We start from the raw sequence: 16,642 nt of genomic DNA, 5'->3' as shown, positions 1-16,642 counted from the left end.
TTTCTAAAAACTTGTTATCCCAAAATATAATTATTCCCCCTACCGCCAAACAAATTAGACTATTTTTTAGCATTATACAAAAATGTGATTGAGGAAAGGGGAATTTTGAAGTCATATTTTAACATATATTTTGCTCTTGGTTATCCCCCTGGTTAAAAAAAAAAAAATGCTAGCTTAAAAGTTTTAGGAAATTTATTTTAGCTTTATGACAAGTGTCAGAGAGTCGGAATGTTCAAAGCTATAGAACAAGGATTCTTTCTTTTTTATTTATTACACTTGAAAGTATCACTCATTGACTACTGCAGTTAGGAACACACAATTCCTGGATAATAAAGGTTAAGCGTGCATAAATCCTAGACCTGCTTACAACTGACATTTAACTGTCTTGTTAGCGTTTCGACAGGAACTTAAATAAGGTTATTCTATAAAAAAAAGTTTTATTCTCCATTCCCAAGTCCATATTTGTTACTCAGTAGTTAATATCTTCCAGCCAGACGGGGCCATCAGTATTTGTAGTGTATACAGAAAGCCATGCAGGTAGTGAAAAAACGTCAATGGGAGAAAACACTGGATTTGTCCTCTCACTCTGTCACTGCGTGGTGTGTGGTCTCAAAGATGTCACTGAGCCTCTCAAAGCTTCAGTTTCTCCCTCTAAAAAATAGAAAGTGTGCTTTGAATTTACGTGGACTTGTAAATTAATTTGGGTAGAGTCACCATGTTTATAATGTTGAGTCTCCTCTTCCATGAGCATAGTCAAACCAACCAATTGTCGTCAAGTCAGTTCCAACTCATGGCCACCCCATGTGTGCCAGAGAACTGTGCTCCATAGGGTTTTCAGTTGCTGATTTTTTGGAAGTAGATCACCAGACCTTTCCTCCAGGTGCCTCTGGGTGGACTCAAACTTGCAACCTTTCAGTTAGCAGCCAAGTGGGACTCCTATGAGCATAATCAACATATCCATTTACTCATAGAAGACTGTATCTGTCTCTCGTTTATATTTGTCAGTGAGCTTTATTATTGTCTCCATTAAAGTCTTAGGTATCTATTGTTAGGTATCACAAAAATGTGATAGAGGAAAGGGGAATTTTGAAGACATATTTTAACACGTTTTGCTCTCAGTTATCCCCCTGGTTAAAAAAAATGCTAGCAAAGGGTTGGTTTCATTTTATTTGTTACTGTGAACATAATCTTTAAAAAAAAAAAAAATCTTTTTTTCTAAGTAGTTTTGGCTGGTGTACAGGAAGATATTATTTTAGTGTGTTGATCTTTTACGCAGAATTTTGTCTGAACTATCTTACTATTTAAATTTGTTTATAGATTCGTATTATCCCCCAAATAAGAACAGTTTTGTTTCTTCCTTCCCAATCTTCATATTTGTTTTTCTTGTTGTACTGCATTAAATAGAACACCTAGTACAATGCCAAATAAAAATTATGGTAACAGTCTTCTTGTTTTTTTCCTAACCATAATGGGAATGTTCTTAAACTTTTACCATAAAGTGTGATGTTAGCTGTAGGTTTTTGCTAAGTTTTTTTTAAAAAATAAATTAATGTTATTAAATATTTCACCTGCATCTATTATGATGATTTCAGTTTTCCTCCTTTAATCTAAAAAAGGTACACCTGCTGTTGAAATAGCCTTACATTTCTGTATATTTGGTCATGATTTTTAACAGCTATTGACTTAAATTTGCTAGTACTTTACTTTACCGTCAGTGAACTGTCTTCATCTGGTTTAGTGCCAAGGTTATGCTAGCCTCATTTAGGGAGTTGTATACCATTCCTTCTTTCTCTGTTCTCTCCTCTGCAACTACTATTTAGCCACACGTGAGAGCAACTCATGTCCCTGACTTTTCTGTCATATTTTCCATTGCCTTATTTCGTTCTGCTGCTTCTGAGTTATTTCTTCAGGTATGTGATCCAGGCCCCTAATTCTTTTTTCACCTGTGGCCAATCGATTGTTCAACCTAGTCACTATATTTTTTAATATAATGACACTGTATGTCTTAGGTCAGGCATCAGGCTGGAGGCTTCTTCTGACTCATGTAGCTGACGAACCCAAGATCAGCAGATCAGATGACAGCCTGCTGGCTCGCAGGCTGCAGAGGCTCATGAATCCCAAGATCAGCAGGCAATATGGCAGGCAGCTGTCTCAAGTCCCAAGAATTGGAGGTCAGATGATGATGAATCGGATACAGGATCCAGAGCAAGCAAGCGAGCTTTGCCAGAATGTCCATATATACATATTGGATATAGGTCACACCTCTGAGAAAACTCCCTTTACAACTGATGGGCTGATCACATCAGAGCACACCATGGAGGATGACTACATTACTATATAACTGCCAAGCCACTGAGAGTCATAGCCCCGCCAAGCTTAACCTTCATAGTCCACCCTTTCTCAACTTGGCATCTGTACACATCTCCTTAAACCATATACAATCTATAAATAAAGACAATTACAAAGTCGTACTTCCACCTAACATGATACAAATAACACACATACAACCAAAAACACACTAGCCCCATTCACATCTTGTATTTTATAAGCGATGGGATAAGGGAAGAAAACAAAAATAATTGCTATATAAATACGTATGTATATATATGCAAATATATGCATACATGTATATGCACACATACACATATAATAAAACAAAGAAGAAACATTCATAACAATTACAGTCCTCGTTTCCGCAACTGGTCACGTGGTTGTAACAGGTATTTAGAACTACCTTCTTCCACTACCCATTCCCTTTACCCTCAGCAAGCACCTCAGCCAGTAGTGGTTCTTTGCCTGGTGGAATGACCCAAACCTTCATTTTTGAAGAGTCTGGGCCATTAGTAGTCATGTCAGAACTGATTTGCTATAGTTTTCCATTGACTTTAATCCCAGGGCATGGTAGTACTAAGAGAACCCCAAGGGATTTCCTGTATTCCAGACATACTCTTTTTTACCTCCATTGTGCAGTACCAGTCCAATTTGCCCTTGGTAGTCAGGGTCAGTCACACCAACCAATATGGTAACTCCTTTCTTTGCCTGTTGATCCAGAGGCATGAGGAGCCCAAAGTGGCTGGGTGGCATTCTTAGCTTCCGGTTCAATGGAATCTATGTTGTGTCTCTAGGTGAGAGCAGTTCTCCCTTTGGAATTAAGACCTCTATACCCTCAGCAGACCATCAATTACTCATATGCAAGTTCAAGTTGAAGTTGAAGAAAATTACAACAAGTCTGAGAGCCAAAGTACAACCTTGAAAATATATCCCATCTGAATTTAGAGATCATCTCAAGAATAAATTTGACACAAGGAACACTAATGACTGAAGACCACATGAGTTGTGGAGTGACATCAAGGACATTATATATGAAGAAAGCCAGAAGTCATTAAAAAAACAGGAAAGAAAGAAACGACCAAAATGGATGTCAGAAGAGTCTCTGAAACTTGCTCTTGAACGTTGACCAGCTAAAGTGAAAGGAAGAAATGATGAAGTAAAGAACTGAATGGAAGATTTCAAAGGGCAGCTCAAGAAGACAAAGTAAAGTATTATAAAGAAATGAGCAAACACCTGGAGATAGAAAACCAAAAGGGAAGAACACACTAAGCACTTCTCAAGCTGAAAGAACTGAAGAAAAAATTCAAGCCTTGAGTTGCAATCCTGAAGAATTCTACAGGGAAAATATTAAATGACACAGGAAGCATCAAAAGGAGATGGAAGGATACACAGAGTCACTGTGCCCAAAAGAGTTGGTCAACGTTCAGTCATTTCAGGAGGGAGCATATGATCAGGAACCAGTGGTACTGAAGGAAGAGGTCCAAGCTGCACTGAAGGCATTGGTGAAAAACAAGGCTTCAGGAACTGGCAGAATACCAATCGAGATGTTTCAGTAAACAGATGCAGTGCTGGAAGTGCTTACTTGTCTATACCAAGAAATTTGGAAGACAGCTACCTGGCCAGCCAACTGAAAGAGATCCATATTTATACCCATTCCAAACAAGGATGATCCAACAGAATGTGGAAATTATTAAACAATATCATTAATATCACACACAAGTAAAATTTTGCTGAAGATCATTCAAAAGTGGTTGTAGCAGTACATGGACAGGGAACTGCCAGAAATTCAAGATGGATTCAAAAGAGGACGTGAAATGAGGAATATCATTGCTAATGTCAGATGGATCCTGGCTGAAAGCAGACAATACCAGAAAGATGTTTACCTGTGTTTTATTGACTATGCAAAGGCATTCAGCTGTGTGGATCATAACAAATTATGGATAACATTGCGAAGAATGGGAATTCCAGAATACTTAATTGTGCGCATGAGCAACCTGTACATAGATCAAGAAGCAGTTGTTCAGACAGAACAAGGGGATACTGCATGGTTTAAAGTCGTGAAAAGCGTGTCTCAGAGTTGTATCCTTTCACCATACCTGTTCAATCTGTATGCTGAGCAAATAATCCAAGAAGGTGGACTCTGTGAAGAAGAATGGGGTATCAGGATTGGAGAAAGACTCATTAACATGCATCATGCAAATGAAGCAACCTTGCTTGCTGAAAGTGAAGAGGACTTGAAGCACTTACTGACGAAGATCAAAGACCACAGCCTGCAGTATATGGGTAACACCTCAACATTAAGAAAACAAAAATCCTCACAACTGGACCAATAAGCAACATCATGATAAATGGAGAAAAGATTGAAGTTTTCAAGGGTTTCATTTAACTTGGATCCACAGTCAATGCCCATGGAAGCAGCAGTCAAGAAATTAAATGATGGTTGTATTGCACTAAGCAAATCTGCTGCAAAAGACCTCTTTGAAGTTTTAAGAAGCAAAGATGTCACTTGAAGGACTAAGGTGAGCCTGACCCTACCATGGTGTTTTCAGTTGCCTCGTATGCATGTGAAAGCTGGACTATGAATAAGGAAGCCTGAAGAAGAATTGATGCCTTTGAATTATGGTGTTGACAAAGAATATTGACTATGCCATGGACTGCCAGAACAATGAACAAATCTGTCCTGGAAGAAGTACAGCCAGAATGCTCCTTAGCATCAGAGATGGCAGGGCTTCATCTCACATACTGGACATGTTATCAGGAGGGACCAGTCCCTGGAGAAGGAAGGACATCCTGCTTTGTAAAGTAGAGGGTGGGCAAAAAAGAGGAAGACCCTCAACAAGATGGATTGACACAGCGGCTGCAACAATGCACTCGAGCATAGCAACGATTGTGAGGATGGTGCAGGACTGTGCGGTGTTTCATTCCTTTGTACATAGGGTCACTATGAATCGGAACCAACTGGATGGCACCTAACAACAACAGAGGTTTGGTCAGCCTCCAAGTTCTCTATCTGTCTCCATGAGCCACTGGGAAGAGGTTTTCCAGGCCCCTTTCACAGGTGGGTAGCCCTTTAGGGTCCCAGTTTTATGCATGGGTCTCAATTGAATTCCCTTCTCTTGCCAAATGCCCTGTTTCCTTGAACTCCTGAGACATGCACACCCCAGTCTCAGTCTTACAATCAATATCTGTGCCTGAGACTTCCTTGGGTCACGTGGCATCACCTCCAGCTCACCTCTGTGGCTCTGGGTTTTGTCTTTGTCTCTAGAGTCTGAGTAATTCCTCAACTCAGCTAGTAATTTAAGACATGTTGTTTTGTTTTTAATATTTTTAGACTTTATAGCAGTTTAGGGATCCACATCAGTCTTTTATGACATCTTGCCTGAAGTCTTCTTTTGCTACATTTCAGAGCATTTTTCCTTTTAAAACGTCTTATTTTTAACATAAAAAATGCTATGCGCTATCTCATGATAGTACTTGTACTTTCGGTATCATTGAGAAAATATAAAATGACGTAAATTATTTTTAGTTAGTCATTACAACCACATCCACACTCATTTTGAAAATAGCAGTTCATCTACGTATGAAATGTTACACATACCATCTGCAGACAGGACTTTAGTGTCATATGTATGATTTGTAAGACCTCTTGTGGTAACTGAACAGCTACCTCGGGTTGAAAACCATTGAGTTAATGCCTTATTTTAGAAATGTCCGGTAAGTCTAAATGGAGGGCATAATATATGAATAGATAATTATACCTTTTCAGATTTACTTGTAATTCTAAGCAAGATACTAGGAGATTCTTACAGGAATCATAAAAAAGATATTTTCAATGATATTTCATTTTTCTGATTGAAAAAATGATATGGAAAATGTAAGAGTAAGTCTCTGATTTGACTTTTTTTTTAAATGAAAATCATTTACCTCATCGTGTCTCTGACCTTTTAGTACAACATTATCACCTTACAGCTTTGTTACAAGGATAAGATGTTATATTTGATAGGCTGGGTCAAGATAGAATTTTATTGCTTTGGACCAAAGGGCCCTGTAAGATTTAGAGATTAACTTGTAGATCCTATGTGATCTTTAAAAAGTTATAAAATATGAATTTACAAAGGAGATTCTGTGAATAAAAATTCTTGATGTTTCTTAGTTAATATCAAAGTAGTCATCCATCAGCATATTACCATGTAATTTTAACTGATGTGCCAAAAACATACCTTGTTCTGTGTCCTACTTCAGTTTTCTTCATATTCAGGATTTTCTGCATAAACTTTGAAGAAAGATTCCCAAATTCTTAAGAAATTTGAAAACAAGCATTTTTATAGGAATACTAAAAAAACATATAAAGTGTAATACTTATCATTATAACTAATTATCTTAAAAGCAAAAAAATAAAATAAAAAAAGGTTTGATGCCAAATAAACAGTATAATTGACCTTTGTAAATCTAAATGAACAAAAGAAGCTATCAGTTTAGCAGTATGTATCTATGAGCTGAAGGTGAAGATCAAAGACCACAGCCTTCAGTACGGATTACACCTCAACGTAAAGAAAACAAAAATCCTCACAACTGGACCAATAAACAGAAAAAAGATTGGAGTTGTCAAGGATTTCATTTTACTTGGATCCACAGTCAACACCCATGAAAGCAGCAGTCAGGAAATAAAAAGACACATTGTATTGGGCAAATCTGCTGCAAAAGACCTCTTTAAAGTGTTAAAAAGGAAAGATGTCACCTTGAAGACTAAGATGCGCCTGACCCAAGCCATGGTGTTTTCAGTCACCTCATATGTATGTGAAAGTTGGACAATGAATAAGGAAGACTGAAGAGGAATTGATGCCTTTGAATTGTGGTATTGGTGAAGAATATTGAATATACCATGGACTGCCAAAAGAAAATCTGTCTTGGAAGAAGTACAACCAGAATTCTCTTTAGAAGGAAGGATGGCCAGACTACATCTTAACATATTTTGGACATGTGGTAAGGAGGGATCAGTCCCTGGAGAAGGACATCATTCTTGGTAAAGTAGAGGGTCAGCAAAAAAGAGGAAGACGCTCAGTGAGATGGATTGACACATTGGCTGCAACAGTGGGCTCAAGCATAACGATTGTGAGCATGGCACAGGACTGGGGGGTGTTTCGTTCTGTGGTGCATAGGGTCACTGTGAGTCGGAACCGACTTGATGGCACCTAACAACAACAACAACAACAACATCTATGAGTTGGAAACCTTGGTGGCGTAGTGGTTAAGAGCTATGACTGCTAACCAAAAGATCTGCAGTTCAAATCCCCCAGCCGCTCCTTGGAAACCCTATGGGGAAGTTCTACTCTGTCCTTTAGGGTTGCTATGAGTCAGAATCAACTCAGTGGCAACGGGTTTGTTGTTGTTGTTTTAAACTTTATTTTTATCTATAAGTTGGATTCTACTCAACGGGAATGGGTTTGGTTTCAGTTTAGTATAGTATGAACCAAACCAATCCAGTGGCCGTGGCGTCGACTCTGACTCATGGCAGCCCCATGCGTGTCAGAGTAGAACTGTGCTCCAGAGGGTTTTCAGTGGCTGATTTTTCTAAAGTAGATGATCAGGTCTTTCTTCCACTACTACATAATGTACACATATATAATGCTACAGTGAATAGTAGTCACACTATGACAAACACACGTACAAAGATAAATAAGCAAACTCCTAATTCTTCTTTAAATTTTTGTTTTACTCTTAAATTATTCTCAACATGTGGATTTTTTAAAAGGAAGACCTTGGATTATTATTACCAATATATTATTTATGGACGTGCTTTAATATGCTTGCATTTGATAATATTGTGAAAAACAGAAGCATCTCCTTCTAAGGCTTTAAAAGTAAACAGAATTGCCGGTTAGTTCTAAGTGACGTCCAGTGAAATGAGGGTTAATAGAAGCATCAGGAAGCCCATCCTATTTTTTACTGAAATACAAAGTTCATGAAATGCGCATCATTAGTGCAATCATAAAGAGAGGGGGGATAAAGCATTTTATTTGTATATAGAAAGTAGTAGAATACATAAATTAATAAAAACTTACTCCTTCATACTATAGGGTACATTGTACAGACTGCCACGGTCCCTGTCCTCAGGGTCTATCTGTAGCCATTTATCATTGAGTCATTGTTTCAAAGACATTCACATACAGGACTGATTCCAAAGGTCAGAATTAAAATTTAGCACCTGCCTATTGAGCATTCCCCTATTATGTGCCTAACGCGGTTCCAGGCAATGACGCTGAACAACAGAACTTAAGTGATTATAAATGAATACATGGTAAAGGCTACAAGAAAACCTAACAGGGATTTAGGCAGTGATGGGAAGGCCTCACTTGAGCTGAAATCTAGAAGAAAAGAAGCTGCCGGTGGTAGAGAGTTCTGGTGAGAAGGGACAGCATGTTCAAGAACATCTCTAGGACGAATAAGCTGGGCCGCTGGTCTGAGGACCAAGTAGGCCTGGTGTCACCATAGCACAGACCACAGCAGGAGGAGGGTGTGAAGTGACGGGCACAGACATAGGCCAGGAGCCCTTGGGGGACTTGTCAGGAGCACTAGCAGGGGAGGGGCCCTACCTGTATGGAGAATGGAAACAGGGAGATGAGTTAGGAGGCTGTTGCCATAATCCAGGTAAGGCAAGTTGGTGGCGTAGACTTAGCTGGTACTGAGCAAAACGGTGAAAAGTGGAGGAAGTAGGATTTGTTGGAGTTAGAACCAATAGGATTTCTGATGGATTGAACACAGGATTTGAGGGAAGGGGATTAAGGATGACTCGCAGTGTTGGGGGTGAGGGTGGTGTCAGCAGACGAAGGAAGACATCGTCACAAGGTCAGTTGTGTCCCTCTGATGAGAACAGCAAAGAGACCAATGGATTTGATAAAATAAAGGCCATTGGCGTCCGTGATAGAAGCACCTTCACTGAAATGGTAGAGACAGAAGCCCATTTGAAGTGGCTTGGAGAGAGAGTGGGATGTGAGGAAGTGTAGACAGTGACCACAGCAAATTCTTTTGAAAAGCTTTACTGTGAGGTGCAACATGAAAATGGAGCAGTAGCTGGAAGGAACTTTTCAGAAAAGAAGAAAAATATTTCCGATTAAAGAGAAGTCAGATGTGTTCTTAAAAATGAAAAACTCCTGATGTTAAATGGAATTTAAGAGGCCTGTAGGGTTGCTAGGAAACCCCGGTGGTGTAGTGGTTAAGGCCTACAGCTACCAACCAAAAGGCCAGCAGTTCAAATCCACCAGGCGCTCCTTGGAAACTCTGTGGGGGAGTTCTAGTCTGTCCTATAGGGTCGCTATGAGTCAGAATCGACTCGACAGCAATGGGTTTGGTTTTTTTTTTTTTTTTTTTTGGTTAGGTCAAAGTCGTCAACTGAAAACAATATTATAATGACAAAAAAGAGCCCTAGAAGATATGAAAGAAGAAAAGAAAGTTACAAACAAAAAAATCACCCGGTAGCAAGTAGGGCAATACCTATAACATTTAGAGAGGTTCGGAACTCAATTTATTTATTTATTATTTCAACTATTTGGACAATATCAATGAGAAATACTGACTTTTCACTATCTTTATTGCTCACACCAGTACCTTAAACAGGATCAATGAAAGATTCCTTACAGTGCATACATGCAAACCTTATTTCCACTGTAAATTACTACGGCAGCATCCCCTGTCACAAATGCCTGGGTGTGCATGTGAGTTACGCCAGGTTTTACAGACAGCCTTCAAAAATCTACAAGAAACGTGGAGAATTATTTGTGGTTTGTTTATTTGTTTAACTTCAGTTATTACCTGTATTCCCAGCAAAACAACTCAAGGTGTTACTCCACTGTTTTGGCAGCAGATCTGCAGTGATAATAGATACGCCAAATAATTAGTCAGCAAGTCCAAAAAGCACCCACAGAAGGGGATTCTCGGTGGGAAAGAACTGACAGTGATCAGCGAGTTAGGATGATTCAAAGACACAGAGATGCTCTTTTCCCTTTTTCAGTATCTCTCACTCAGTCTTTCCATTTTTTTACCCCTCGGTTGCTCCTCCTTTTTTTCTTTTCTTTCGGTCCTTTCTTTCATTGCTTTTCCTTCTTCCTTCTAGCTTTCCTTTCTTTCCTTCCTTCTTCTCTCTTTCTCTCTCTCCTTCTCTTAAGATTAAGACTTCTTAAGAATAAGACTCATGTGGGTGATCAGTATTTGTTGCTTGAAAACGTATTGTCAAATGGTGGGGATGAGGGGGACAAAATCCAGCGACTTAAGAGAAGTACTCTTAAAACCTAAGGATAGAGGAAGGAAGGAAGTAACAGGAGAGAGAAAGATGTAATAGGCAAACCGGTTGTAGGAATATTAGTATCAGATAAGACTAAGGCAGAGTGCATTAATCATGATAAAGAGGATCAGGAGAGAGAAGCGGAACCACTCGCCAGGTCCGCCCAGGGTCAGCCCATGCTGCATCTTCCCTCTTTTCTCATCTTTTCCCCCAGGCTCTGGGAATATCCCCTCATTTTTCATATTTGCCCAGCACCATGCATATTTCTCGTGAGTGTATTAATGTACAGTGTCTATTAGATTCTTATTAGAAATTTGGATGCTATTCTATATTGAGCTGATTTTATTTTTCATTTTATTCTTACATAGATCTTTTCAGCACACATACTGTGGGCTTCTTGAATCCTTTTTATTATCACATTGGTGCCAAATGGTAAAAAATTAACAACCCAAAAATGGAACAAATATTAAATGCTTTAATGTAGATGTTTTTAAATAAGGGACCTAACTCTTAAGATGTAAAGGTCAATGATTTTAACCTCATTGCTAACAGATAAAAACCATGATGACTTTTTGCAGGTAGTTAGACGACTTGGTTAGTAACATGGTCCCACCCTTCTAACGAGCTTGCTCCTCCCCGTCCTCTGGTGACAGAGCTTGGCGGCGAGCTTGGCTTTGCATCTGCTCTGTGGCTGTTTTCATGTGGCATTTCTTCTCTCTGTTTCCAGGTAGAAATCGAGAAGCTGGATTACCATCATTATCTGCCTCTGTTTTTTGATGGGCTTTGTGAAATGGCATTTCCCTATGAGTTCTTTGCTCGGCAAGGAATCCATGACATGCTGGAACACGGGGGCAACAAGATCCTGCCCGTCATCCCTCAGCTCATTATCCCGATAAAAAGTAAGTGAGCAGGCGAAGACACATCACTCAGGGTGCGCACAGCTCTCTGACAACTTGCTCATTAGGCAAAAAACACAACAGACTGAGGATATTCCCTGCTTTGCTGGGAATTTTTATAAATTGATTTATGAGGCCAGACATCCCAAACCTTCAGATCTGTCCCATCGTGGATGCTTGCCCTGTAGCTTATCCATTTACACAGACTAAATTATTGGGGGTTACACGAATGTAAAATGCCTCATAGTAATGACACAAGCATTAACATTAATGTAGACATTCAGAAATAGATAAAGTGTGTCTCCTAGTGTGTATAAACTGCTACTAACTCCCAAGTTCTTTTTAAATGGCATGCCTAAATTTTAATATTTCAACATAAACCCAAGTATGTTTAGGATCTCTGAGGTAGTAGAATGCATAATTTTTGGAAAACCACATCTGAAATAGAAGATGAACGTTTCAGAATACTTGAAATGTTTGATCGGTGAGAGGGTACCTGGAGGGACTCTAGGGTAACCTGCCTCGGGCTTCATCTGTCTGTTTGTGAGATGAGGTGACATGTCCATGTCATGGCCACATTGTTCTGGTACGAATGGCTTTGGCCAGCTCGTCTGAAAGCAGCCCCCTTTAAGACTGTTTCTGCGATGTTCCCGAGAGACTGCCTCACACAGCACACAGCCTGGAACAAGCACCTAGTTCTTTCTGTCCGCTCTTCTTACCTTCCTCTTACCTGCTATTGTAGTGACAGGTGGCCCTCGTGATAGAGCCGTGCTCGTGGGCACACCTGAGACGCAGAGCAAGGACGGCCTCTCTTGAGGCCTAAATGGTCAGGCCTGGCTCCTCTCAGCACCCACCTTGTCAGGACTAGAGGGTCCCGCTGTCACACCCCAGACTCTGGTGGCATCCCAGAAGTCTCCTGCCCCACCCTGCATTGCTGCTGCCGGTTCATTCCACACGCAAGGGAAACCCCTGTCTCCACCCAGGACTGCTGCAGGCATTCACACACTGTGGGCCTGGGCCCGGCTGCGCCAGGGCTCTGAGGGGCCAGAAGGTCTCTGCTTCCTCCAGCACCAGGCCTGCTCATTTCCTACCCCAGGGTAGTTGGCGAGATGACTCCCAAGTCTCCAAATAGGACGCAGGGGAAACCCCACCCTCGCTCTCCAAGGTGCGCTTTTGCCAGGTGTTTCGCCAAAACAAGAAGAAAATAGTTCAGTAAGGTCCACGGTCTGGGTTATTTCATCTCATCCATCGTAGCTGTTCTTGGTGGTGGTGGTAGAGGTTGCCTTGAAGTGGGCTCTGGCTCACAGCAAACCCACGACCCCATACACAACAGAAGGAAACTGCCTGGTCCTGGGCCGTCTTCATGATCATTGACATGCTCGAGTCCGTTGTTGTGACCACTGTGTATGTTGAGTGTCTTCCAACCTCGGGGCCGCATCTTCCAGCGCTCTTTTGGACAATTCTGTTGTAATCCGTAGGTTTTTCACTGACTAAATTTGGGAAGTAGATCACCAGGCCTTTCTTACTAGTCTGTCTTAGTCTGGAAGCCATGCTGAAACCTGGTGGCATAGATTCTAGCATCGCAACAACATATACAGCACCACAGTGCAACAAACTGATAGACCGGGATTGGGGGGGGAGGCATCTTATCCATGATCTCTTTTTACTAATTTGAATTGTCATTAGAACCCTAGATTTTCAGCAGTTCAGTTATTACTGCATAAGCTGAATTACTTTGAAACTCAAACCCATGCCTTTGAGGTCTCTGTAAGAGATTTGTAACTGACCACGTTTCCACCAAGTCACAGAAAGTAAAAACAAACAAAAGGACTTGGCTACTTGACGTGAGGAAACCCTGGGGGCGCAGTGGTTAAGAGCTCCGCTGCTAACCGAAAGGTCAGCAGTTCGAATCCACCAGGCGCTCCTTGGAAACCCTATGGGGCAGTTCTACTCTGTCCTTCAGGGTCTCTATGAGTCGGAATCGACTCGACAGCAGTGGGTTTGGTTTTGGTTTGTTTTACTGGGTGTGAAAAGTCATATGGAAAGAAACGCCACTCCTTAAAAAGGACCTGATTAAAAAGCAGTTTTCCTTTCCCTCCTGCATCAGCGGCCTGAAGGGCTGGTCCTTAAGGCCTTCAGGAGGGATATAGAGTGCTGAGCGACATCCGAACCTGTTTAAAACGTGATTTATTCTAAGAGGTCGCGATTTTTGAATACGTTAAATGCTGGTAGCGATGCTACGTTTCTAGAAGATGATATGCGAGCGTTACTGATACACAACAAAGGCCCAAAATATTCTCTCCAGGAACCACCTGCAGGAATCGGGCTCTCCCTTCCCTCCTGCGGCCTCCGAACAGCAGTACCTGGAAGTCTCTTCCTTTAGTATAAACTATTCATGTGAGGATCGCTGCCTGCTTAGCAGTCTCCCCGTATATCTCCGCTCAGGACAGTAAAGGGCAGAGAGAGAGTTGCTAAGTGACAGCTTGATTATGCTGTTTACAATTCAAACACGCCCAATTAGAGTGCTGCGGGCGAGGTGAATTGATTCTCGATTTCGTTTGATCTGTATTTTAAAGATACTCAAATGAGTTAAGAGGGTAGTGTTCTGTCTTAAGGACAAAGTTTACAGTAGGCACATACTAGAGGTCATTTGCTGCTGAGGGAAAACATTATTAAGGACTCAGTAAACATGATTTGTCAAGGAAAATTAACTCTATAGGAATTTGCTAATTTAAGGTTATGGAAGGAAAGAAAATTCATCCTGGTGATTATCATTGCTGCTTCCTGGGCGTCTGCTGTTCTGTACTGATCCTGAGTCTAACCTGGCTTGTTTCTTCTCAATCTGTTTATGCTACTAAGAGCCAAACCTTTCTCAGGAAGGTGTGCTGATTAGCCACGCAAGCTCACGCACAGTTCTAGAACAGTGTGAAAAACATTGCATGCATACGCTAAATCTTTCCGGTGGAATTGTGAAATGAGGCTAATTGATCTAGAAGCCCGTTGGTGCATATAATTGGCATAACATATACCAGCTGTGTGATTTTCAAACCATACCGTTAGTATGATTTTGACTCCTTCCACTGGCGAAAATTAACCTCATCATCACCAGCAACAAGGTCTTAGATAGCTTTTCTTAAATTCTGAGACTTATGAAGGCAAAGCAATATATATAAGCTTACTCCAAGGCAGAAGTCTAGCTGCCAAGATATTTCTAGAATCTGCGATTGATTTCAGCTCATTCTAAGATGGATATACTGGGATGACAAATGGGCACGTTCAGTGGTTCTAGAGTTTCTAATATGAAAAAAATTAAGAAGACCCTTTCTTTCTTCTACTGCTTCTTGGTTTAAGACCCTACATTCTGTGATACCAAAACAGTGAGTGAGTACCTAATACCTCTATTCCATTTATGGTGCTTTATGACACAACTGTTGTTTTTTTCCTTTCTCGCCCCCTTTTGTGATTTCCACCGCCTAGAGTTATCTTAAAGTACCTGGTGGCACAACAGTCAAGCGCTCGGCTTCTCACCGAAGGTCAGCAGTTTGAACCCACCAGCCCCTCAGCAGGAGAAAAGACCTGGTGACGTGCTCCTGTAAAGATTTCAGGCTAGGAACCCCGAGGGGGCACTTCTCCTCTGTCACACGGGGTCGCTATGAGTCCGAATTGACTTGACCACACAATAACAACAGAATTATTCTGAGTTAGAGACTGTAAGAAAATACTGGGTTAAAGTAGCTGGGGAGTCCCTGGGTGGAGCAAACAATTAACACACTAGGCTGTTAACCAAAAAGTTGGAGGTGCGAGTCCACCCAGAGGAGCCTCGGAAGAAAGTCCTGGCAGTCTACTTCGGAAAGGTCACAGCCATTGAAAACCCTATGGAGCACAGCTCTATTCTAACACGCATGGAGCACCATGAGTCAGAGTCAACTCGACAGCAGCTGGTAAAGTGGTTGGAGTTGGCAATGGATCACTGACTGTAGGCAAGGATGAAATAAGACATGCCTTCTTTGCAGGCAGCCCCAGAGATGGTAGCGTTTCATTTATTCCGTCTGTTCAGAGACCACCCACTGAGGAAATGACACATCCATCTCAACCCAGCAGAGCAATAGCAGGAGAGAGCCTCGGGAAGCTTTGCATGTTACACCCAGAAGGGGATACAGGTGGCCATCAGGAGGACAGAGAGGAGCCAAGAGCGACCCGCAAACCATGTTTAGGAATCTCTCTCCTCACTAAAAGCAAGAGCAATAACAGTAACACAACCACGTGGGTTATTGAGAAAAACTGCTACACATGGGGCAGGAAATACTATCTTGAGCAGTCAATCAGAGGAAAAGAGCACCTGCCAGCACTTAGTACAGGAACTGGAAGAAACCTGCAGAAATCTGACATCCTCAGGAGTCAGGAGACACAGTCTCTATGAAACTGAAGTGGAAGTCCATGAAAAGAGCCCAGACTCAAACAAAAATGAGGCAGTGCTGAGTGCAATAAGGAAAACTAAAAATGCCGTAAAAAACCATTGCCATTGAATTGATTCTACCTCATAGTGACCCTGTAGGACAGAGTAGAACTGCCCCAAGGAGTGGCTGGTGGATTTGAACTGCTGACTTTTTGGTTAGCAGCTGAGCTCTTAACCACTACACCGTGGGCTCCAAAGTAGAACTGAAATCTCCATGGGGGCGCAGAGAATAACTAAGTTCACATATCAAGTTATAAGTGCAGAGCACAACCTAAGAAGCTGTCTCAGAAAAGACAAGTATATAAGAATACGGTGAGAAGAGGGAGTGCAGGACACAGGACAGAAACATGAGCTACAGGTTACAGGTGTTCCCACGAGGAAGAGGACAGAACAGGGACAGAAATGAGAATGGCAGAGATGATTAGAAGTTCCTGAGATAAAAATCTTTATCACAAAGGTGGAAAAGGCTCGTTTCAATCTAAAGAAAATCAACAAAAAGAAACCCACATCTAGGCACATTTTTTTGCCCCAAAAAAGTTTACATTTTAAGAAGAAGAAAAATCTTTCAAACATCTGCACAGGGGAAGGCAGGCAGCACACTGAAGAAATAAAAATAACTGGACCAAAAACTTTTTGCAACAGTAAATTCCAGATAGTAATGGAACAGTTTTTAGAAAATTG

The 16,642-nt window shown here is 41.2% G+C and overlaps 1 protein-coding gene across 1 annotated transcript in view; it reads left to right on the top strand.

The window, feature by feature from the left end:
* PACRG (parkin coregulated) overlaps positions 1-16,642 on the top strand; it is a 514,304-nt gene that overhangs the window by 208,977 nt on the left and 288,685 nt on the right. Inside the window, exon 2 of the mRNA XM_004368787.1 lies at positions 11,337-11,508. Within this exon, the coding sequence (XP_004368844.1) occupies positions 11,337-11,508 (172 nt within the window). The remainder of the gene's footprint in view (positions 1-11,336; positions 11,509-16,642) is intronic.

This window comes from Trichechus manatus, unplaced genomic scaffold (assembly GCF_000243295.1).
Source record: "Trichechus manatus latirostris isolate Lorelei unplaced genomic scaffold, TriManLat1.0 scaffold00002, whole genome shotgun sequence".
In the NCBI taxonomy this organism is placed as follows: domain Eukaryota; kingdom Metazoa; phylum Chordata; class Mammalia; order Sirenia; family Trichechidae; genus Trichechus; species Trichechus manatus.
The sequence above is the reverse complement of the archived record's forward strand: the minus strand, read 5'-3'. Positions and strand labels throughout refer to the sequence as shown.